The sequence below is a fragment of the Nomascus leucogenys genome, chromosome 4 (assembly GCF_006542625.1).
Source record: "Nomascus leucogenys isolate Asia chromosome 4, Asia_NLE_v1, whole genome shotgun sequence".
Taxonomy (NCBI): domain Eukaryota; kingdom Metazoa; phylum Chordata; class Mammalia; order Primates; family Hylobatidae; genus Nomascus; species Nomascus leucogenys.
The window spans coordinates 103,639,845-103,664,794 of NC_044384.1; the positions used below are offsets into that span (position 1 = coordinate 103,639,845).

Genomic DNA, 24,950 nt, shown 5'->3' on the forward strand with positions numbered 1-24,950 from the left:
GTTATGAACAGAACCCTGTCAAGCCTGGAAATTCCATCAGTTTGTAATAGCACAGCTGTTGTCCTTGAACTGTGTAGGGAGGAACCTAGGGGTGCACAGTTAATATATTCTACGGGGGGGGGTTGTAGTTTATTGCCCAGGATAGTCAAGATCTTCCTCAGTTGTCTGTTGCTATCTGCAAGTCTTGTTCGGAGGAGAAGCAAGAGAAATTCAGATTTGTCTGAGGAATCATGTATGTCTGTGAACTGTGTAAGTTGGTAGTTGATTCCTATAGACATCCTTGCTAAAGATTTATTTTTAAGTAAAATATCATTTTGCTTGAAAGTATAAATCAAGGTTTTGTGGTTAAATAAATTAAAAACAACACAGCTGCCAAAGATCGGCTTGATGTATAACAGGCCTCTGAAAGAAGTTCAGTAAGAAACAAATCTGGGTAATAAAGTTAATTAGTAACTAAAAACCTGCTACACATACTAAAAAACTGATGTTGAATATTAAATTATTATGAAGCAGGCTATACCTGTATCCATCAAGATTATAAATGATCTCCCACACTGGCGACATGGGGTTCCTTTCAAGCCTGAGGAATGGAGCACTATATTTTGGCCACGGCATTCTCACTAATGTCCTAGGATAGCAGCTTAGTGTTGGCTTTAGAATTCTCTGTCATTTAAATGTCATGCAAAAACAAACGTATAAAAGAAAACATTAACCCAGATATCTTTACGGTTCTGTGTCTTGTCCATAACCGCCCCCCCCCCCCCCGCCAAAAAGGACAGGCTATCAGTTATAGAGAAAATATAAATGAGCATTATAAGCAGTATCCTACCTTTAGTAATTATTAAAAGTTTATTAAATGGGTTGTTTGGAATTCAAAATGATTTGCCTCAAAGTAGTCCAGGTCACTGAGAAGAAAGTTTCTTTCTTTCTGCTGAAACTGACAGGAGGCGATATTTTGAAAGATACCAAGCTTGTCTTTGTACTAACTCCCTTTCTTTTGCCTCCTAGGGCTCCTGGGCCTATATACCCTCTCCCTACTTTGATACCATATCTATATCTGCTTTATTCCCTGAAAGTTCCCATGTTGCCAAAATATTTTTCTTCCTTTTTCACACCAGAACCAAAAACTCAGACATCTTCAATAGAACCATCTCTGGGATGAACAATGGTCTTTCCAGGGGTGTACATTTTCTTACCCACTTTTAAATTAAGAAATAGGATTCTATACTTTTAAAAAGAGAATGCTGGCTACAGCAAATGAATGTTGGTAGAAATTTGGCTAATGTGACACAGTAAAATGAAAGTACTACAGTGGTTAGGAAAAGTGAGTGTGATGGTGGGAATTAGGCTTCTGTTCTTGCTTTTTTTTTTTTGAGTCAGGGTTTCACTCTGTTGCCCACGCCGGAGTGCAGTGGTGCAATAGTGGCTCACTGCAGCCTCAACCTCCTGGGCTCAATCAGTCCTCCCACCTCAGCCTCCTGAGTAGCAGGGACTACAGGCACGTGCCACCATGCCTGGCTAATTTTTGCATGTTTTTGTAGAGGCGGGGTTTTGCCATTTTGCCCAAGCTCTGTTCTAGCTTTTCGTGAGTTTTTTCCCTTCATTTTGGCTCCCATAGTAGCACCTTTCAAGGGGTGAATAGAAGAGGACAGAGACAGCAATAGGCCATTGGTAAACCAGATTGCCAATTTCTCATCAGACAGAATGAGCACAGATCCCAAGTGAGTGGCTCTAGATGCGAATGACCTAAAATTTTCAGGAGGACTTCATGAAGCTTAAAAGGTTCCTCAGAACTTCTGTGTAATTAAGTTAGATATTAACACTGTTTAATCTGTATAGACCTGTAAAATATTTTTAGTACAGTAATTAATTCGAGTTTATGAACTATCCAAAGTAAAGCATACAACAGAGAAAGTACTGTGGCCTCATCATATATCCTTATTTCCTGTTTATGAGCACCTAGCTCTTAATAGTGAGAGTGTAGTCAAGAGAGTATTTTATCATCATGTCATGTAGTTGCCTCTTGCCTTAGTTTACCTATTTTCAAAAACCCGGCTCACTGATAGTTTCACTTCAGGCATGTCATCAGAATGAAAGATCAGATATACAAAGTGCTGTGCTTGAAAACTGTGTGTTCCCTTAGTGCCTGGTTAGATAATACGGGGCTTATTTTCTGGCAGAGTGGTGTTGAGTCTCCTTTGATGTTAGCCAGAACTGGGTGGAGTTTCTTAAGCTCCAGTCAGATTGGCTCAAGCAGGGCACCGTGCACTGGTGAATTTGTTTTCAGTCCCTCCTTTTGCCAAAAAGCTTTTGTTTTTTAATAAACCTCAACCCAGTTATAATTGTGAGAATACTTGATATATGAAATAATATGAAATGATAGTTGTTCATATTCACATTGAGAGTCTTAGGGGGTTTATTTATAGCTAACTGAAATGATGCAGCCGAATTACAAGTAGCTGATAGAATAATCAACCTCAGCAAACATTTAACATAACACTCTCATTTTACAGATTAGAGAACTCAGCCCTGAAAGGTGACTCATTCAAGGCCACAGTGAGTGTCAGATTAAACTGGTGCTTCAGTAAAGCATACGAACTTCTGAACCCAGCTTTCAAATTCTCTTGACTCTTACTCACAAATCTATTTAAAGTTAACTTTATTATCTGTATGGATAGAAGAGGAATAGTATAAATGGTCAATGAGAGGTTTTTTTTTGTGTAAGAGTAAATGCTTCTCATTCACGAGGGTTCATTTTTTGATCCTCCTGAACATCCAGATTTGAAAATAATAGTGTCATATCCTTTTATCCATAAAATATGTAACTAAGCATTTAAGGCATAACCGAATAGTAAGTAATTTCAAGTGATTCTGTGTGAGATGAAATTCATAGATGAATTTATTAAAATTAATTTTGGAATACTTGAAGAACCAGTTTAACATCTATAGAGCATTTAAAGAGTGTATTGTACTTATACATGTTTCAGAATAAAATAACTATAAAATTGGATAATCTCTTTAATTTATTGAAAACGGGATTTCTGGGAAAAAAAACAACAGTACTTTAACTTGAAAGATGACACTAGCATTACCTTTCTAGGATCATTTTCCATAAGGGGTGTGTGTGTGTATTTTAAAATCATATTCTATTTATGTGGTGACAAGTAAAGAATAGCTTAACTGTTGATGAAATACAGATGCTAAGTGGCTAGCTAGATGCGCTCATAGCCTCATGACCTTCCCACTTTCCAATTGTATAATTTTCTATCAGTTTTACCCTCTTAGGCTGAGTTTTAGCTACTGTTCATATTCCATGAACCATGTGCAGCCCAGGAAGTCATCTGGGAGTGTGTATTGTGGGGGGTGAGGGTGCTGAGGGTTGGGTAGGGGAAAGATTACAATGGATAAAGGCTGCCCTTTGATAATCTGCATTCTGATAAATGATATTTAAAATGTATTGGTGTTTTTGACTGTATTTTTACCCTGTGCCTTAAATTAGGAAAAGTTTTGAGTAGATTGCATCATGTAAATGTCATTATGTATTTCTGGGGAAAATTGAATTTTGGACTTTTATGGTATGTTGTTAAGGATGGCACAGATGTCCTTTTAAGTTCTCTTTGACCATGAAACTGATGCAGGGTTTTTGCTCCTTAGCTCAACTAGGTCCAGGTTCTTATCTCATGAGCGGAAGAATTAGGCATGTGGACATCAAAGAGTGAGTGGAGTAGAATTTATTAATCGAAAGGAAAGCTCTTAGCAAAAAGAGAGAACGTGGTAGGTGGTTGGTTCTACTACCTGAAGACAGGAAAGTTCCCCAATATGGCTGAGCCTGGGGCTCTTTATTGGTTCAGAACGGGGAGTGTGTGCTGATTGGTTTGTGAGTATGCAAAAAAGGTCAAAGCGAAGACACCACTCAAAAGTGGGCAGGACAGTGTAGAAAACCAATTAGGAAAGGGTAGGTACAGGTTACATAGGTGAAGGATGGGGAGCAATCATGCCAAATGGGAAGGCAGGTTCTCAGTCCAATCTGAGGATTTACCCAGGACAGTTTCGGGATTAAAGTTCGGGTTTCACTGAGGACTCGCCCGTGTCTGCCTAGACATTTGTTTGCCTCCTGCCTCTATCAAAACTAGTTATAGACATTCTTTTTAGTTTTTGGTTCATAACAGCTCCTAAAGGATAACTACTAATAGTTGTCAGAGATAGAATAGGGAAACGGCATAACTGAATAGTAAAAGCAACTGAATAGTTGCTTTTCGTGGAACCCTTTGACATTATAATCTGTTAGGCTTTTAAAAGCTCTTTAATGAACTCATTTCTCAGCATTTTCCCTGTCATGATCTGGAGTTACAATAATACTTTATATGTAAAGTAGGCTGGATGAGCATAGAATAGGGCTTCCCACCCACATTCGTCTGTTGTAAATGAGTCACAGGTGTGCCACTACTACTATAGGAACTTTTTTTTTTTTTTTTTTTTGAGACAGAGTCTCGCCCTGTTACGCAGGCTGGAGTGCAGTGGCGTGATCTTGGCTCACTGCAGCCTCAGCCTCCTGGGTTCAAGCGATTTGCCTGCCTCAGCCTCCTGAGTAGCTGGCATTACAGGTGCGTACCACCTAAATAATAAAAATTAGCGCCCAGCTAGTTATTCTGTTTTTGTATTTTTAGTAGAGATAGGGTTTTACTGTGTTAGCCAGGCTGGTCTCAATCTCCTGGCTTCAAGTGATCCGCCCTCCTTGGCCTCCCAAAGTGCTGGGAGATTACAGGCTGGGATTACCAAGTCCAGTTCCTACTACAGGAACCATTGAATTCCTATTTATGGTTCCTTCAGAAAAGCTGCTAAATTCTGAATTTGGCAGTGGTTATTCAAATAGTGGAATTTATAATTCCAGTAGTCTGAGATGGCATTTGCTGTGGACAACAGCTCTGTCATGCCACAGGACCCCCTTTGGCAGCAAAGCTATCGGTTTTTGTCACGAGCCCCACACTACTTGTTTTAGTCAGGATTCTCTTACAGGGACAGAACTAATAGGATATATCTCCAAAGGAGAGTTTATTAAGTATTGATTTACATGATCACAAGGTCCCATAGTAGGCTGTCTGCAAGCTGAGAAGCAAAGAGAACCAATCCGAGTCCCCAAAATGAAGAACTTGGAGTCCGATGTTCCAGGGCAGGAAGCATCCAGCATGGGAGAAAGATATAGGCTGGGAGGCTAGGCCCATCTCTTCATGTTTTTCTTCCTGCTCTATGTTCGCTGGTGGCTGATTAGATGGTGCCCACTCAGTTAAAGATGGGTCTGCCTTCTCCAGCCCACTGACTCAAATGTTAATCTCCTTTGGCAACACCCTCACAGATACACCCAGGATCAATATTGCATCCTTCAGTCCAATCAAGTTGACAGTATTAACATTACAAGTCCACTCCTTGTCAACTTGAACCCATACACATCTCCTGAGATCATATGTAATCTTCAAATAAAGACAATAATAAGGTCATAATTACACCTAATGTAATAAAACTATCCTTCATACAACCAGAAACACACCAATCCCCAACCCAAATACTATTACATAAAGTTAACAATACTTAAATGCTGTTATGAAATCAATAAATCTTATGTCACATGATAAAGGAAAAGGAAATATAAAGTGAAGATATTAGTACATGTGTATACATACACAAACATGTTTTTAACAAATGAAGGAGGAAATACTCCTGGCAGTTACAGTCCTCATTTCTGCAGCCGGTCACGTGGTCATAGCTGGTATTGATGACTACCTTCTTCTACCCATTCTGTATTAACTTTGCCTTCCCCAAATACCTCAGCAGTCATGGTTTTTTTTCCTGGTGGAGTGACCTAAACCTTCATTCCTGAATGGTCCGGGTCATTTGTAGTCCTGCCTGGATTTGGCTGTTGTGGTTTCGCATTGACCGTAATCACAGGGCATGGTAATACTAAGAGATGCCCTAATGGGTCTCGTGTATTCCATGCATACTCTTCCTTACCTCCGTTGTGAAGCTGTAGACTGATTTCATCTTAATAGTCTGGGTCAGTCACCTTAGCCAACACCGTAACTCCCTTCTGAGCCCGTTGACTTAAAGGGAGGAGGAGCCCAAAGTGTCCAGGTGACAATCTTAACTTCCAGTTTAATGGAATCGTTGTTGTGTCTCCTGGTGGCAGCATTCCTCCCTCTGGAATTAAGACCTCTAGGCCAGCAGAACGTAATGTTGCAGGAGAGGAAGCAAAAATTTTGCTAGTGGATCACTAGGGGTGATGGTGAGTGCTGCCACTTCCAGTTCCACCCATCGATTCCTGGACCCGTGAATCCTGGCTATGGGAGAAACAGTACCTTATATTGGATGCAGATTCAGAGGATACACGGCCTTCTGGAGAGCTTTCCCCCTGTCCTGCAAGGTAATGTCACCTAGTTGGCATTGTAATTGTGACTTCAATAGGCCATTCCACTGTTCTGTCAATCCAGCTGCTTTAGGATGATGGAGAACATGGTAAGACCAGTGAATTCCATGAGCATGAGCCTACTGCCACACTTCTTTAGCTGTAAAGTGAGTGCCTTGGTCAGAGGCAATGCTGCATGGAATACCATGACAGTGGATAAGGCATTCCATGAGTCGGCCGGGTGCGGTGGCTCACGCCTGTAATCCCAGTACTTTGGGAGGCCGAGGGGGCAGATCACTTGAAGTCAGGAGTTCAAGACCAGCCTGGCCAACATGGTGAAACCCTGTCTCTACTGAAAATACAAAAATTAGCTGGGTGTGGTGGCAGGTGCCTGTAATCCTAGCTACTTGGGAGGCTGAGGCAGGAGAATCACTTGAACCTGGGAGGCAGATGTTGCAATGAGCCAAGATTGTGCCACTGCGCTCCAGCCTGGGCAACAGAGTGAGACCCCTTCTCAAAACAACAACAACAACAACAAAAAAAGCGTTCACAAATGTTAGTCTTGGCAGAAGCATTGCATACAGGATAGGCAAACCCATATCCAGAGTAAGTGTCTGTTTGAGGACAATCCTCTGCCCTTTCTATGATGGAGGAGGTCCAATGTAATCAATCTACCACCAGGTATCTGGCTGATCACCCAAGGAATGGTGACATACTGAGGGCTTGGTGTTGGTCTCTGCTGCTGGCAAATTGGGCACTCAGCAGTGGCCGTAGCCAGGTCAGCCTTGGTGAGTGGAAGTCCATGTTGCTGAGCCCAAGCATAACTTCCATCCCTGCTACCATGGCCACTTTGTTGGCCATGGGCGATGACAGGGAAGAGGCTGAGTGGTGTCCACAAAATGGGTCATCCTATCCACTAGATTATTAAACTCCTCCTCTGCTGAGGTCACTCGTTGGTGAGCACTCACATGGGATACAAATATCTTCAGTCTTTGACCACTCAGAGAGGTCCAGCCACATGCCTCTTCCCCAAATTTCTTTGTCACCAAGTTTCCAATCATGCTCCTTCCAAGTCCCTGACCATCCAGCCAAACGATTGGCTACAGCCCATGAATGAGTATATAATCACACATCTGGCCATTTCTCCTTCCATGCAAAGTGCACAACCAGGTGCACTGCTCAAAGTTCTACCCACTGGGAAGATTTCCCTTCATTGTTGTCCTTCAGGGGTGTCCTAGAAAGGGGTTGTAGTGCTACAGCTGTCCACTTTCAGGTGGTGTCTGCATATCATGCAGAACCGTCTGTGAAGCAGGCCCTAATCTTCTTTTCCTTTGTCAGCTGATCATAGGGAACTCCCCATGAGGCCATCGGTGCAGGCTGGGAGAGAGAAGACAGGGTGGCAGGAGTGGAGGCCATGGGCATTTGAGCCACTTCCTCATGTAATTTACTTGTGCCTTCAGGACATGCTTGAGCCGGATCATGTATATACCACTTCCATTTGATGATGGAATGCTGCTGTGCGCAACCCACTTTATGGCTAGATGGGTCCGAAAGCACCCAGCTCATGACAGGCAGTTCAGGTCCCATGGTGACTTGATGACCCATAGTCAAACATTCAATTTCCACTAAAGCCCAGTAACAGGCCAAGAGCTGACTCTCAAAAGGAGAGTAGTTGGTTGGGCATGGTGGTTCATATCTGTAATCAGCACTTTGGGAGGCTGAGGTGGGCGGATCACAAGGTCAAGAGATCGAGACCATCCTGGCCAACATGGTGAAACCCCATCTTTACTAAAAATAGAAAAATTAACTGGATGTGGTGGCACACACCTATATTCCCAGCTACTTGGGAGGCTGAGGCAGGAGAATTGCTTGAACCCGGGAGGCGGAGGTTACAGTGAGCTGAGATCGCACCACTGCACTCCAGCTTGGCAACAGAGTGACACTGCATCTCAAAAAAAAAAAAAGAAAGAAAGACAAAAGAGTAGTTATCTGTTATCTGTAGAAGATGGCAGGGCTTTGCTCCAAAATCCTGGAAGTCTCCATTGCGATTCACCTATGGAAGCCTGCCAAAGGCTCCAAACAGCATCCCCATCTGCCACTGACACATTAAGCACCATTGGATCTGCTAGGTCATATGGCCCAGGTGGCAGAGCAGCTTGCACAGCAGCCTGGACCTGTTGCAGAGCCTTCTCCTGTTCTGGACCCCACTCAAAACTGGCAGCCTTTCAGGTCGCTCAGTAAATGGGCCAGAGTAATACACCCAAATGAGGAACGTGTTGCCTCCAAAATCCAAATATGCCCACTAGGCATTGTGCCACTTTCTTGGTTGTAGGAGAGGCCAAACACAACAACTTATCCTGTAACTTAAAGGGAATATCTTGACAGGCCCCACAACACTGGATCCCTAGAAATTTTACTGAGACAGAAGGTCCCTGAATTTTAGTCAGATTTATTTCCCATCCTCTGGCATGCAAATGTCACACCAATAAGTCCAGTGTGTTTGCTACTTCTTGATCACTGGATCCAGTCAGCATAATGTCATCAATGTAATGGACCAGTGTGATATCTTGCGGAAGCGAAAAGCGATCAAGGTCTCTCCAAATAAGATTATGACACAAAGCCGGAGAGTTCATACACCCCTGCGGTAGGACAGTAAAGGTATATTGCTGGCCTTGACAGCTGAAGGCAGATTGCTTCTGATGGGCCTTATGGACAGGAATGGAGAAAAAGGCATTTGCAGAGTCAATGGCTGCATACCAGGTACCAGGAGATGTGTTAATTTGCTCAAGCATTGAAACCACATCTGGTAACAGCAGCTGCAATTGGAGTCACCGCTTATGGTTAAGCTTATGATAATCCACTATCATTCTCCAGGATCCATCTGTCTTCTGCACAGGCCAAATGAGAGAGTTAATGGGGATGTGGTGGGAATCACCAGTTCTGCATCTTTCAAGTCCTTGATAGTGGCACTGATCTCTGCAGTCCCTCCAGGGATGTGATATTGTTTTTGATTTACTATTTTTTTAGGTAGAGGCAGCTCTAAGGGCTTCTATTTGGCCTTTCCCACCATGATAGCCCTCACCCTAGCAGTCAGGGAGCCAATGTGGGGGTTTTGCCAGCTGCTAAGTATGTCTATGCCAATTATGCATTCTGGCACTGGGGTAATGACCACAGGATGAGTCCAGGGACCCACTGGACCCACTGTAAGTCAGACCTAAGCTAAAACTTCATTAATTACCTGACTTCCATGAGCCCCTAGTTTAACTGGAAGACCACAATGATGTTTTAAGTCCCCTAGAATCATCATCAGCCCAGAGCCAGTGTCCAGTGGTCCCCAAAGTGAAAGGTTGGATGGAGGTCTCCTTGGGGAAGGATGGGAGAAAGATTCATTGCATAAATTGTCAGTAAAGTAGTGGGGTCCTTCCTCAAGGGTACCTGGCCTCCCCTTCATTCAAGGGGTTCTGGGTCTGTAAACTGGCTCAAGTCTGGAAATGGATTGAGTGAGGGGCCATGAGGGGCCATCTTTTTATAATTCAAATTAGTCTTTCGTCCATTCGACCTAGAAGTTTTCTGTTTGTATAAATTAAGTAGGAATGCAGTAGGCTTCCTGTCCGTTTCACTTCTAGGAACACCGTGATTAATTAGCCAATGCCAGAGCTCTACATGAATCAGACTATTCTGATTGTCACTTTGCCTCTGCTGTCCATTACGGTAGCTACGCCCACCTTGCCTTTGATGGTTGAGTGCTGCCACTTGGCCCCTGCCACCTTGGGATCCAGTTATTCCCCCCGTATTTCAATTTTGTAGTTGAGTGACTGCAGTTCTCACCATTAGGTCTGACATACAGAGAAGAGCAATTACAGGGCTCTTCAAAGATTCAGTTGCTACCCTCACAAATCTGTTTCACAAGGCATTGGTCAAGGGTATATCTTCTGGACCCTCCCAGCTGGGATGAGTAGGTCTAAAGTGAGTAATCCACTCCACCATCTCAATCTCCCTAAGCTTTTGGATCCCTTCCTCTACATTAAACCAAGAGATATCAGGCATTTCCAGCTCCCTCGCAGTGGGCCATCTTTTAATGCATATTTCAGCTAACCAAGCAAATAAACTATTAGAACCTTATTTTAACTCCCCAAGCTGCAACATTAAATGCAGAGTCCCTACTTAGTGGGCCCAAATCAATAAATTCAGCCTGATCCAACTCTATGTTCCTTCCACCATTATCCCATACCCTTAATATCCATTCCCATGCCTGTTCTCCAGATTGCTGTTTATATAAATTAGAGAACAGTTCTTTTTTTTTTTTTTTTTTTTTTTTTTCTTGGAGTCTCGTTCTGTTGCCCAGGTTAGAGTACAGTGGCACAATCTCAGCTCACTGCAACCTCCACCTCCCGGATTCACGCGATTCTCCTGCCTCAGCCTGCCGAGTAGTTGGGATTATAGGCGTGTGCCACCACGCCCAGCTAATTTTTTGTATTTTTAGTAGAGATGGGGTTTCACTATGTTGGTCAGACTGGTCTGAACTCCTGACCTCGTGATCCGCCCACCTCGGCCTCCCAAAGTGCTGGGATTACAGGCATGAGCCACCGTGCCTGGCCGAGAACAGTTCTCGGCACCTCCTCCTGGGTCACACTCTCAACCTCACCTCTAGGGACCTGTGGGACTTGAGTTATAGGTCTAGAAGCAAACGGGTGTTGCAGGTACCTTCTGAGGAGAATCAACATTATCTTGCCTGGCAACTGCCTGAGGGGCGGCCATGACTCTTGCCTCAGGCAGCTCAGGGTTTATCTCCTTAGACAAAGGTGGAAAGGTTGATGGTGGGGATGGGGGGATATGTTGCCACTATGGGGGATGGGGAAGCTGTTCCTTCTGGCAAAAAAGGCTCACCAGAGTTTACAAACTCAGTGTCCCCAGCTTCATCAGGGTCCTCCCACACATCCCCATTCCAAGTTGCAGGGTCCCATTCTTTTCCAATCAATGCCCTCACTTTAGCAGTAGACACCTCAGGTGGCTGTGCGTGCATCTTTCGTTGCAGGTCAGCCACTTGCATGATAAGAGCTTATGTCTGTTTTTCCACAATTTCAGCTCTTTCTCAACAGGAGCTAAGACTCTCATTCAGGGCAATCTTAGCAGATTTGAGACTCAGTATCTGCATCTGAAGCCAGGAAAGAGAATCCCTGAGTTCATCATTTTCTTTCATCACTTTGTCCACTGAACTTAGGAGCAACCAACCAGCTTCATTAATGTTCATTGGTTTTCCACACATGGTCAAAGGTATTATGTATAGAGTCACTAAGTGCTTGCCTTTCATGAGCAGTTGAATCAGGAGTGTCAAATGCATTTATTTTGCATAACTCTAAACGGTTCATGCCAAGGACTATCAATGTTCTCCATGCTATTAGAAGTAGAGTCCTTAGCATTTTTGGATCAATCATATTAAGCAGCCAACTCCAGAAACACACAAACCACCAAAAAAACTCCATCCTTAACATTCTGTTCCTCTGGAACCACTCCTGGTACCAGAATCTGTGTTAGTCTGGGGTCAGAGTTTTCTTAGAGGAAGAGAACTAATAGGATATATATGTATGTTTATAAAAAGGGGAATTTAGTAAGTATTGACTTATATGATCACAGGGTCCCACAAAAGGCTGTCTGCAAGCTGAGGAGCAAGGAGAGCCAGTCCAAGTCCCAAAACTGAAGAACGTGGAGTCCGATGTTCGAGGGCAGAAAGTATCCAGCACAGGAGAAAGATGTAGACTGGGAGGCTAGGCCCATCTTGCCTCTTCATATTTTTTCTGCCTGCTTTATGTTCGCTGGTGGCTGATTAGATGGTGCCCACCCAATTAAGGGTGTGTCTGCCTTCCCCAGCCCACTGACTCAAATGTTAATTTCCTTTGGCAACACCCTCACAGACCCACCCAGGATCAGTGTTGCATCCTTTAATCCAATCAAGTTGATGCTCAATATTAACCATCACACTAATAAAAGTGTAATTCTTGCTGACCACACTGGGCTGTGGGCTAAGATGGGGGTGGAAACAGCTCTAGACAAAAGGGCCATAGACTCTTCCTGGTCTTAACCAAAGCTGAAGCAGATTTCAAGAATGCAAAGCTTCTCAACTTGTGTTCTACAGTTTGTTGATGTCCAGTGCTTTGGAATGGCTGATCATAACAGTTTTGTCCAATTTAATACCTTTTTTATTTTTTTGGGATGGAGTCTCACTCTGTCACCCAGGCTGGAGTGCAGTGGTGCGATCTCAGCTCACTGCAACCTCCACCTCCTGGGTTCAAGCAATTCTCCTGCCTCTGCCTCCTGGGCAGCTGGGATTACAGGCGCCTACCACTATGCTTGGCTAATTTTTTGTATTTTTAGTAGAGAGGAGGTTTCACCATGTTAACCAGGATGGTCTCGATCTCCTGACTTTGTGATCCGCCCGCCTCAGCCTCCCAAAGTGCTGGGATTACAGGTGTGAGCCATCGCGCCCAGCCCATATTTACTTTTTTATGGAGAGGATTCAACAACTTCTTTATGACATCTATTATTAAACTCTCTCAGTGCGTGTCTTTCTTTGACATAATTTGCTCTCATCGCTATTTTTCTTCTAACAGACTGATTAAATTGGATTTAACTTTATTATAGTTATTAGATATTTCTAAATGGAATTAAATTTATTATTATTTTTGATTTATTTATATATTTATTTTTGGCCTTAATGTTAACAGCCAGAGTGTGATTTATTTTTTACTTATTTATTTAAAAGTTTTTAAATTTAATTTTTGTTTTTTGAGACAAATTTTCTGTCACCCAGGCTGGAGTACAGTGGTGCAATCTCGGCTCACTGCAACCTCCATCTGCCAGGTTCCAGTGATTCTCATGCGTTAGCCTCCTGAGTAACTGGGACCACAAGTATGTGATACCACGCCCAGCTAATTTTTGCATTTTTAGTAGAGATGGGGTTTCACCGTGTTGGCCAGGCTGGTCTCGAACTCCTGGCCTCAAGTGATCCAGCTGCCTCAGGCTTTCAAATTGTTGAGGTTACAGGCATGAGCCTCTGCACCCTATTTTTTTTTTATTTTTATTTTAAAAATTTTTTTGAGACAGGGTCTCATCTGTCACCCAGGCTGGAGTACAGTGGTGCCATCACAATCATGGCTCACTGCAGTCTCAACCTCCTGGGTTCAAGCGGTTGTGACACCTCAGCTTCCTGAGTAGCTAGGACTATAGGTGTATGCCACCGTGCCCAGCTAATGTTTTTTTAGTTTTTGTAGAGGCAGGGTCTCAGTATGTTGCCTAGTTGGTCTTGAATTCCTAGTCTCAAGTAATCCTCCCACCTCAGCCTCTGAAAGTGCTGGGATTACAGGTGTGAACCACCACGCCTGGCTCAGAGTGATTTTTTTTTTTTTTTTTTTTTTTTTTGGAGACAGAGTCTTGCTCTGTCACCCAAGCTAGAGTGCAGTGAGGCAATCGTGGCTCCACACCTGGAGTGTGGTGGCTATTCACAGACGTGATCATTGCACACTATAGCTTAGAACTCCTAGTCTCAATCTTCCTGCCCCAGCCTCCTGAAAGGCTAGAATTACAGATGCATGCCACCACACCTGGCTCACAAGTATCTTTTGACATTTTTTGAGACCTAAATGAACTTAATCAAATTCCAAGTATTACGATGACAGAGTCACGTGAACCTGGGAGGTGGAGGTTGCGGTGAGCTGAGATGGTGCCGTTGCACTCCAGCCTGGGCAACAAGAGTGAAACTCTGTCTGAAAAAAATAAAAAATAAAAAGATATGATTTAGGAACTCATTAGTATAGTCACAGGAAATTTAAATATCACATTTGCTTTAAGAAAAGTAATCAGGCTGGGCGCAGGGGCTCACACCTGTAATCCTGGCACTTTGGGAGGCCAAGGTGGGTGGATCGCTTTGAGGTCAGGAGTTCGAGACCAGCCTAACCAACATAGTGGCACTCTGTCTCTACTAAAAATGCAAAAATTAGCTGGGCATTGCGGTGCATACCTGTAATCCCAGCTACTAGAGAGGCTGAGGCAGGAAGATCACTTGAACCTGGGAGGTGGAGGTTGCAGTGAGGTGAGACTCCGCCTCGAAAAGAAAAGAAATCAGAGAAACAGCTCTTTCTACTACGTTTTTATATAATGGTACTATCTAGAATTTGAAAAGATAATCATTTAAAATTATTAATGAGGAATTAAGGTTATTTCAAATAGGAAAACTCATAAAATTAGGCACATGGAAGAAGGTTTAAATTTATTTGAAATTTTTAGATTTTATTTGGAAGTCTATATAAATATAATTGATTATTTAGTATCTTTCCAAATCTTGGTATTGTGTTTTTTTCTTAGATAATATAAAGAATATGTAATGAATGTGTTCACTAAGCTCCATATAGGTAGAGACAAACTATCTCCAGCATTCCCAGTACTGAACACATACTATCTTTTTTTTTTCTAGGCACTTGCCTAGAAGATGCAGATCTTGCCCCTGGCCTTAATTATCCTGTCTGTACTTATTTGGGTCTCGGATCTTGATTCTTAAGCCTCTGTGCCACCACTCTAATATATAGCAACACCCTTTGCTTGTTGGATTTGGGAATTGGGGGTATGATGACTTCTGATTTTTCAGGGTCTGGAAGTATTTGCTTTGTGCATGTTTTGTAATCGTGGTAGCTTCACAGCATGTAAGTGGGAGGAGAGGACTGTGTGGGAACAAAGATGAAGATAGAATAGGAAGGAAGGAAGATAGGACCATATTCCTTGCTTGAATTCTATTTCTTTTTCCTAAGTGCATTTGTTGGAGAGAGGTAGACGGTGGAGAAGAGCTTGAAAGGAAAGCCTGACAATTAAGTGGCTTGAATCATAGTATATTTTGACTTTTTCAAGTTTGTGTTGGAGAAAGACTGTGTATTAGTTGAGATTCTTCCATTGTAAACAACAGAAATAGATTGGCTAAATTAGGCAAAAGAAAGATGAAGGCCGTTCACTTAGACTTGAAGTAGTCAACCAGGCAACTAAATAGTTGTCACTCATGGACTTTTCTTCCAGTGTGTAGTCAATAAATGGTCCTTTCCAACTATCTTCTTCTTGACTTCTGATTGACCCAACTCTAGTCATTGAGAAATGACTAGATTGTCATTTGTCAATCTATAGAGTGTAGGTGATTGACCCTACCCCCCGTAGGGGTAGGGATTGGTTTGTATTAGGGGAGATAGGAAGAATAGATTTCTGGACAAACACAAGTAGTACCCATTACACTATGCAACTAAGGATCTGTTTGACTTGTATTTACCTTGTCAACAACATAGCTTATGTGTCAACTTATCCTATGGAGTCTCTTGGAGTTTCTGTTAGACTTTTTGAAAGCAGGCGTAGTACCTTGCACACTTTATTTCCTATTATGCCCTGCATTTGAATGGTGCTCAATTTATTGCAGGCCTTTGACTCTTTTTTTTTTTTTTTAATTTTTTTTGGTGGGGGGGTCGGAGTCTCACTCTGTCACCCATACTGGAGTGCAGTGGCGCAACCTCGGTTCATTGCAACCTCCATATCCCGGGTTCAAGCGATTCTCATACCTCAGCCTCTCAAGTAGCTGGGATTACAGGTGTCCACCACCATGCCTTGCTAATTTTTGTATTTTTAGTAGAGATGGGGTTTCACCATGTTGGCCAGGCTGGTCTTGAACTCCTGGTCTCGAGTGATCCTCCTGCCTTGGCTTCCCAAAGTGCTGGGATTACAGGTGTGAGCCACTGCACCTGGCCCCTTTGGCTCTTTTTACTACATTATTTCTGTATTTTCTAGGCTATTCACCTATGGTTTGCTTATAGATTTACTTTTTTTTAAACTTTATTTTAGGTTCAAGGGTACACGTGAAGATTTGTTGCATAGGTAAACACATGTCACAAGGGTTTGTTTTACAGATTATTTCAATTAAGTCCAGTACCTAGTAGTTATCTTTTCTGCTCCTTTCCCTCCTCCCACCCTCCACCCTCCAGGAGACCCCAGTGTCTGCAGTTTCCTTCTTTGTATTCATAAGTTCTCATCATTTAGCTCCCACTTATAAGTAAGAACATGTGGTATTTGGTTTTCTGTTCCTGCGTTAGTTTGCTGCGGATAATATCCTGCCGCTTCCCATCCATGTTCCCGCAAAGGACATGATCTGATTCTTTTTTATGGCTGCTAGTAGATTTACTTCTTAACTGCAGATTATGTAATTAAGAAGCTGGTAGTCTATAAAAACGGTAATATACATGACTACAGAGAGGGACCATCTCCCTTAGCTAATTGAGGGAAATGTGTCTTTTTTTTTTTTTTTTTTATGCTGGCAGGGCTAAGTAGTTTGGTTGACAGGGCTATCCACAGGTGATTTCATGAAGAAGCAGGTACTTACTCCAAGATAAGATCCATACTCACAGTCTTTGGTCAAGAAAGTTGATTTCATTTGTCCAATAGTAATGTAACTATGTAAAGACCTGATTTGAATCTTACTGTCTATAGCTTTGGATATGTTGATTGTGGGTTTTTTTGCACCTCACTTTTCTTATAAATGGAAAGGACACAATTGCAATTGCTTTGTCCTGCCACCACCACCTCCCTCCACCCCCAGAAATGTGAGAAAAGAGTAACTAGCAGTGAGTTACCTTGGGTGAGACTGTGCATTTCTTAGCTTTATTTTTCTCATCTTTCAAATGAGGGAGCCTCTTCTAGCTGTAAAATCTTAGATTTTGATTCTTTTGTTTGTTTCAAACAATTGACAAGAGTTTTAGAAATGTTTTTCCTTTTACAGTGCTCATTACATAAAAGATCTTTTTCCTCTTCACCAGGCAGTTGCAGCGGTGCAGAATGGCCGACCTCAGTCTTGCAGATGCATTAACAGAGCCATCTCCAGACATTGAGGGAGAGATAAAGCGGGACTTCATTGCCACACTAGAGGCAGAGGCCTTTGATGATGTTGTGGGAGAAACTGTTGGAAAAACAGACTATATTCCTCTCCTGGATGTTGATGAGAAAACCGGGAACTCAGAGTCAAAGAAGAAACCGTGCTCAGAGACTAGCCAGATTGAAGGTAAGTATTTAAACCAGACTGCTTATATATGTTCAGAAAGCAGGTTAGGGATTATGCATTTGGTCATAATCTTGGAAACTGAGAATTGAGCTGAGTTTTTTTAGTGTAGGCTAGTAACTTTATATTTCTTTGTGAGATACCGAGAAAGTAGACTTACCACCCTTTGAGTGAGCGTTCATGAGTCTGTAGATAACTTTTAACCCTAATGTTTCTTCTGTAATGTTTCAACAACCATAGAATCTTCTTCTTAATTTCCTAAATTAAACTGTCTGCTGTGCCTTTTCTCTGAAAGTAGCTTTGAAAAGTTAAATAAAATTCTGCGGTTATATCAGAATTTCATTTAGACTGGAATCAGATGCCATTTGTTGTCTTTGGGGTCATCCCAGCTCAGGATTAAAGCATAATTAAAGCCTTTAAGAGAAATTTGCCATTTTCCTAGATCGGATGTGCTAATAAGTGGTTGAGTATTTTTGTATCTGTGTTCATGAGGGAATTGGTCTGTAGTTTTCTCATAATGTCTTCTGTCCAGTTTTAGAATTTGGGTCATGCCGACTTCATAAAATGAATTGGGAAGTGTTCCCTTCTTTCTCTTTTCTAGAATAGTTTGCATAGAATTGATATTTTTTCTTCTTTTCAGTGTTTGATAGAATTCATCAATAAAGCTATCTGGGCCTGGAATTTTCTGTCGGATTTTTAGACTAGGAATTTAGTTTCTTTCAGAGATCATAGAACTATTCCAGTTATCTGTTTCTTAAGTTAGCTTTGGTAGTTTGTATCTTTCAAGGAATTCCTTGGTCCGTTTCCTGGCATAAATGTTGCAGATTAATGGAGATATGCTTTTAATGTCTGTAGGATCTATTATGTCCCCTCTTTCATTTCTTATATTAGTCATTTGTGATGTTTCTTTCTTTCTTTTTTTTTTTTTGATAAGTCTAGATAGAGGTTTATCAATAGTATTGAAAGATCCAGCTTTTGGTTTCATTAATTTTTTTTGTATTGTCTTTCTGTTTTTAATTTCTTCTCATCTTTATTTTTTCCTTTCTTCTGTTTACTTAAGTTGATTTATTCTTTTTCTGGTTTCTTAAGGTGACAGCTTAAATCAGGTTTTGATCTGAGACATTTCTTTTCTAATGTAATTACTTAATGTTATAAATTACCCTCTAATCACCATTTTAGCTGTGTCCCATGGATTTTGATATGTTGTATTTTATTTTCATTCATTTAAAAATATTTTAAAATATTTCCTTTGTGAATTCCTCTTTGTGTCTGCCTTTAAGATTTTATCTTTATTTATTTTTTTTAGCAGTTTAAATATGTTGTGTTTAGATGGTATTTTGGAATTTTTCTGCTTGGGCTTCTCTGAGCTTCTTGATCTGTGCTTTTGAAGTGGTTAAGTCTGGAAAATTTTTGGCCATTATCTTTTAAAATATTTCTTCTTGCGATAGTTTGCTGAGAATGATGGTTTCCATTTTCATCCATGTCCCTACAAAGGATATGAACTCATCGTTTTTTATGGCTGCATAGTATTCCATGGTGTATATGTGCCACATTTTCTTAATCCAGTCTATTGCAAGCGCAAAAAACCAAACACCACGTGTTCTCACTCATAGGTGGGAATTGAACAATGAGAACACATGGACACAGGAAGGGGAACATCCCGCTCCGGGGACTGTTGTGGGGTGGGGGGAGGGGGGAGGGATAGCATTAGGAGATATACCTAATGCTGAATGACGAGTTAATGGATGCAGCACACCAAATGGCACATGTATACATATGTAACAAACCTGCATGTTGTGCACATGTACCCTAAAACTTAAAGTATAATAATAATAAAATTTAAAAAATAAATAAAATATTTCTTCTGCCCCATTCTTTTTCTCTTCTCCTTCTGGGATTCCAATTATATTTTTGTTAAATTGTTGGATAGTGTCCTGTATCTCTTGGATGCATTGTTAGTTTTTTTCTCTCTTTATTTCTGTTTTTTACTTTGGGTACTTTCTTTTGACCTATCTTCCAATTCCCTGATTCTTTTCCTAGTTGAGTTGAATCTAATGATGAGCTTTCAGTGGCATTATCTACTTGAGCATTTTTTATGTTTTTAATTTCTAGCATTTCTGTTTGCCTCTTTCTTATAAGCTTCCTTATTTCTGCCAGAATTTCCCATCTGTTCATGTATGTTTTCCACCTTTTCTACTGTAGACTTTAACATATTAATCATAGTTGTTTTAAATCGCTGTGTGATAATTTGAAAATCTGGGTCATCTCTCAGTCTTATTGCTCTGTGTGTGTGTGTGTGTGTGTGTGTGTGTGTGTGTGTATCTTAGTTTTTGATTGAATGCTGGATCTCACATGTAAAATAGTAGGCTGAGGCCAAAAGGTATTGTGGTTGGAAATAGGCATGTCTCTTGAGTTTAGTCATTTTAACAGGAGTTGAGCTAGTTTTGGGTTTTGTCGTTACCGTAATTGCCTTTAGTGTACCACTGTCTTCAATCCCTTTAATTCTGTGCTTAGAGTGGGGACTGAGGCCCTGGAAGGTATTTCTTTAATGTGCTTGCTCCACTCTTTCAGCCTTCCCTGTGTACCCGTGCCTCAGAGGGGTCCTTGTCCATGCTGTTTTCCCTCTTTTATCAGAAGAGTTCTAGCCAGGTGGCGGGCAGAGTTTGTTTTTTTATTGTCCCATTTTGTGCTTAATCCTGTGCTTAATCTCACGGGTTGGGTCTTTCTCAATGTTATTATCCTTCTCACAGTAGTAGCGTCTTCTAATGGTATTGGTGTAGGATCCCGGATGAGGAGATTTTCTTGCTCCTCTCTCAGGTCTATAAGGTATGTTTCTATTACTCTTTCCCTAGCTACAGCCAGTCTTCTTGTGTGCTCTGGGGCTGACAGGGTTTGGTACTCCTTCCCCAGGAGAGAAAGATCCCAGTGGGAGGGGTTCATGCTTTTCCCTTAATGGTGGTGGCCTTCTCCAGGTCTGTACCACGGAGGGAGGCTCTGTCTGGTCCCTCACCCTGCTTCCAGTCTTTCCTGTGAGCATGCGGCAGACATCTGTGAAGACAGTCCTGCAAATGAGTGTGAATTCCCTTTGTGTCTGTGGATTTGAGGGGCCCCGTAGTCTCATGCTAGCCTTCATTTACCTTTGACAAATCACTACAATTTTTACTTGAATTTTTCTTACCTACTTGTAGGGTATCCAATGTCTCTTCTGCACATGCTCTGACACAGGAGAGCTGGTGTTCACCTCCCATGTTTCCTGGAGGGGCTTGTTTTTCTTTGGATTTCATACTACTGGGTAGCTTTCCAATGAATTCAAGTTTTTTGTAGTTGATCTGGCTGTTTCTTGTTGTTATGGTGGGAGTGACATTGCTTTTGGCTTTCTACAGCCTAAGTGGAAGAAGAAAGCCTGCTTCCTTAATATATGTTTAATTTGTGTGTTGGGGGGAGTGGGGCAGACCACAACTCATTTAAAAAACTACTGAGAGTTTAAGATCTAATTATATCCATAAATATTTACTCCAGGCCAGGTGCAGTGGCTCACGCCTGTAATCCCAGCACTTTGGGAGACCAAGGCAGGTGGCTCACCTGAGGTCAGGAGTTTGAGAACAGCCTGGCCAACATGGTGAAACCCCGCCTCTACTAAAAATACAAAAATTAGCCAGGGGTAATGGTGTACACCTGTAATCCCAGGTACTTGGGAGGCTGAGATACAAGAATCACTTGAACCTGGGAGGCAGAGGTGGCAGTGAGTGGAGAGCGTGCCACTGCACTCCAGCCTGGGCGAGAGAACGAGACTCTGTCTCAAAAAAAAAAAAAAAAAATTGCTATCATTGCTTACAAAAGTGTCTTGACGTTGAAAAAGCTTATGTTGAGAAGTAAAGTTCATATTTTATTTTTATCCTTTAATTCAATTTTCCAGAAACTCATATATTTTTTGAACAGGCTAACAAATGCACATGTACAAAATCCAATTGGTCCGAAGGGATATACAGTAAAACGAATTCTCCCAATCGCTACACCCTAGCCAGACAGTTCTCCTTCTTGGAGTAACCACTCGCCAATTTCTGGAGTAGTCTTTCTGAGTTAATGAACTGTTTTTTGTTTTGTTTTGTTTTTGTTTTTGTTTTTTTTTGAGATGGAGTCTTGCTCTGTTGCCCAGGCTGGAGTGCAGTGGCACAATCTCTGCTCACTGCATCCTCCGCCTTCCAGGTTCAAGCGATCCTCCTGCCTCAACCCCCCAGTAGCTGGGATTACAGGCATGCCCCACCATGCCTGGCTAATTTTTGTATTTTTAGTAGAGATGGGGTTTCGCCATGTTGGCCAGGCTGGTCTCAAACTCCTGACCTCAGGTGATCCACTTGCGTTGGCTTCCCAAAGTGCTGGGATTACAGGCATGAGCTACCGTGCCTGGCCTGAACTTTTAAGTTATTTACATATCAAAAATAGCAGGGAGGATTTAATTTTTTATAAATAAAATAATGTCTTAAAAACTTTCCTCCTCTTGGGCCAAGTTAATGTTACATGGATCAAATAACTCAAGATGAAGCACAAGAAAATCTACTGCTACCGCCTCACTGTCCTTATCCACCTAGGCTCAGTCCCAGATGATGGAAACAATGCACAGTTAAAGGAAATTAGAAAATGAAAAGCAGCTAGCTTCTTTCACCTATGACTGATGAGGGTACGTTAATATTAGGATGGGAAGAGCATCTCAACCGTGACTAGTTGCTGCAATATTTACGTCTTATCATTCCTTTCTTCATACTAGGTTTTCTTTGTTTATGTTAGTCAGTCAAAGAACAAATGTCTCCACCATCCATTATGGATTAAGAGAGAATAGACTTTCCCGTTTTTCATTAAGGAATCCAAATTTTTTGGAGTAAATATTTGTTTTTCTTTCGTGCTGGGATTATAGGTGTGAGCCACTGTGCCTGGCTTTTTTACATTATTAAATGAAGAAAAATGGATGCCCTTTAAAGTTTTTTTTTAAGTTTTTAATTTTTTGTTGCTACTAAAGATTTTTTTAAAGATTAGGAAACAAAAAAGAAGGAACCAAATCAGGACTGTTGTAAGGTGGATGCCTAATGATTTCTCATCAAAACTGTCACAGATTATCTTTGTTGATGAAAGGAATGAACAGGAGCATTGTCCTGGTGGAGAAGGACTCTTTGGTGAAGCTTTCCTGGCTGTTTTTTCTGCTAAAGCATTGGCTGACTTTCTCAAAACACCCTCATAATAAGAAGATGTTATCGTTCTTTGGCTCTCCAGAAAGTCAACAGGCAAAGTGCTTTGAGCATCCTAAAAAACTCTTGTCTTTACTCTTGATTGATCCACTTTTGCTTTGACTGGAGCACTTACGCCTCTTGGTAGCCATTGCTTTGATTTTGCTTTGTCTTTAGGATTATACTGGTAAAGCCATATTTCATCTCCTGTTATAATTCTTCAAAGAAATGCTTCAGGATCTTGATCCCACTTGTTTAAAATTTACATTGAAAGCTCTGCTCTTTGCAGCTGATCTGTATGCAGCCGTTTTGGCACCAGTTGAGTGGAAAGTTTGTTCGATTTTAATTTATCAGCCAAAATTGTATAAACTGAACCAATTGAGATGTCTGTGGTATTGGCTATTGTTTCTGCTAATTGTCAATCCTCTTCAATTAGATCATTCTTTTTTCCTCTCAAATTCATATTGGTGGTCTGCCACGGTGGGCTTCATCTTCAACATCATCTCCTCCTTTATTTTTTTTCTTTTTTTGAGACAGGGTCTTACTACATTGCCCAAATTAGAGTACAGTGACTATTTACAGGTGTAACCATAGCACACTACAGCCTTGAACTCCTGGGCTCAAGTGATGCTCCTGTTTCAGCCTTCCAAGTAGCTGGGACTATAGGTGCGGACCACTGCATCTGGCTGGTGTCTTAAAACAAGTTATTCATATGTAAACTACTGATTTATTTGGGGCATTATCCCCATAAACTTTACACAAAGCATCAGTGATTTCACCAGTCTTTCACCATAAATTTACCATTTGCTTTTGCTTCAATTTTAGCAGAATTCATGTTGCTTTGTTAGGGGCTCTTTTCAAACTGATGTTTTATCCTTTTTAGTGCTTCAAACTAGATCCTGTTCAGATGTGTTATAACAAGTTAGTATGAGCTTTTTTTTTTTTTTTTTTTTTTTTTTTTTTAAGATGGAGTGTCTCTCTGTCACCCAAGTTGGAGTGCAGTGGCACAGTCTCGGCTCACTGCAACCTCCACCTCCTGGGTTCAAGAGATTCTCCTGCCTCAGCCTCCTGAGTAGCTGGGCTTACAGGCACATGCTACCACGCCCAGTGAATTTTTGTATTTTTAGTAGAGATGGGGTTTTGCCATATTGGTCAGGCTGGAGTATGAGGTATTTTGATGCAAAAAAAACTCCCTTGACATCCATGAATAGTTTTTTCATAGAATGCATTTTCCACGAACTCGTTGAAGATACTGTGTTTAAAGTTTGTAATTATAGCTGGGCATGGTAGTGTGCGCCTGTAGTCCGAGCTACTCAGGAAGCTGAGGTAGGAGGCGATCACTTGAGCCCCAGAGGTCGAGGCTACAGTGAGCCATAATAGCACCACTGTGGTGCAGCCTGGGTGACAGAGAGAGACCCTGTCTCTAAAAATAATAATAATAATAATAAAGTTTATAATTATGATAGGTTGTAAATTACTACATTTTTTCCATACCAGCTTCCTAAAAGTTGTAGAAGTCTTAACTAAGAATAAAAGGAAGGGGTGTTGGCTGTTTGGAGACATCATATAAGAGAAACGAAAGAAGCCGCCTTATTTAGTATTGTAGAAATCTGGTGCAATTAGTGAGTTCTTTATGAATGGAGACTTCTCTGCTGTGGGTCTGATTTTTATACATTATCGGACTGATGGTTTTTGCCATAATGACAGGTTTCATATTTGTGTTGTTCTCGGAGAACATTCTAAACAAGATGTTCTTCTGAATACGTCTTTAGAAGTGATGGAAGGGCCCTAGACTTCATTATAATGTTTTATTATACATCTAACTTTAAGTTTGATTTTGTTCTTAGATGAGGTTCAGTAAACTATTGCTGATTGCTGACACTTTTTTTTTTTTTTTTTTTTTTTTTTTGAGGACAGGGTCTTACTGGGCGCAGTGGTTCACGCCTATAATCCCAGCACTTTGGGAAGCTGAGGCAGCTGGATCACCTGAGGTCGGGAGTTCGAGACCAGCCTGGCTAACATGGTGAAACCCTGTCTCTACTAAAAATAAAAAAATTAGCTGGGCGTGGTGGTGGGCACATGTAATCCCAGCTACTCAGGAGGCTGAGGCAAGAGTAATCACTTGAACCCGGGAGGCAGAGGTTGCTGTGATCCGAGATCGTGCCATTGTTGCACTCCAGCCTGGGCAACAAGAGCGAAACTCCGTCTCAAAAAAAAAAAAGACAGGATCTTTCCATGTCGCCTAGGCTGGAGTGCAGTGGCA

General features: G+C 41.6%; 1 protein-coding gene across 15 annotated transcripts in view; it reads left to right on the top strand.

The window, feature by feature from the left end:
- MAP4 (microtubule associated protein 4) overlaps positions 1 to 24,950 on the top strand; it is a 238,383-nt gene that overhangs the window by 70,013 nt on the left and 143,420 nt on the right. For all 15 annotated transcript variants that reach the window (XM_030811887.1, XM_030811889.1, XM_030811892.1 and 12 more), the window contains exon 2: positions 17,230 to 17,471. In XM_030811887.1, coding sequence (XP_030667747.1) covers positions 17,249 to 17,471 — 223 coding nt within the window. In that variant the 5' untranslated portion in view covers positions 17,230 to 17,248. The remainder of the gene's footprint in view (positions 1 to 17,229; positions 17,472 to 24,950) is intronic.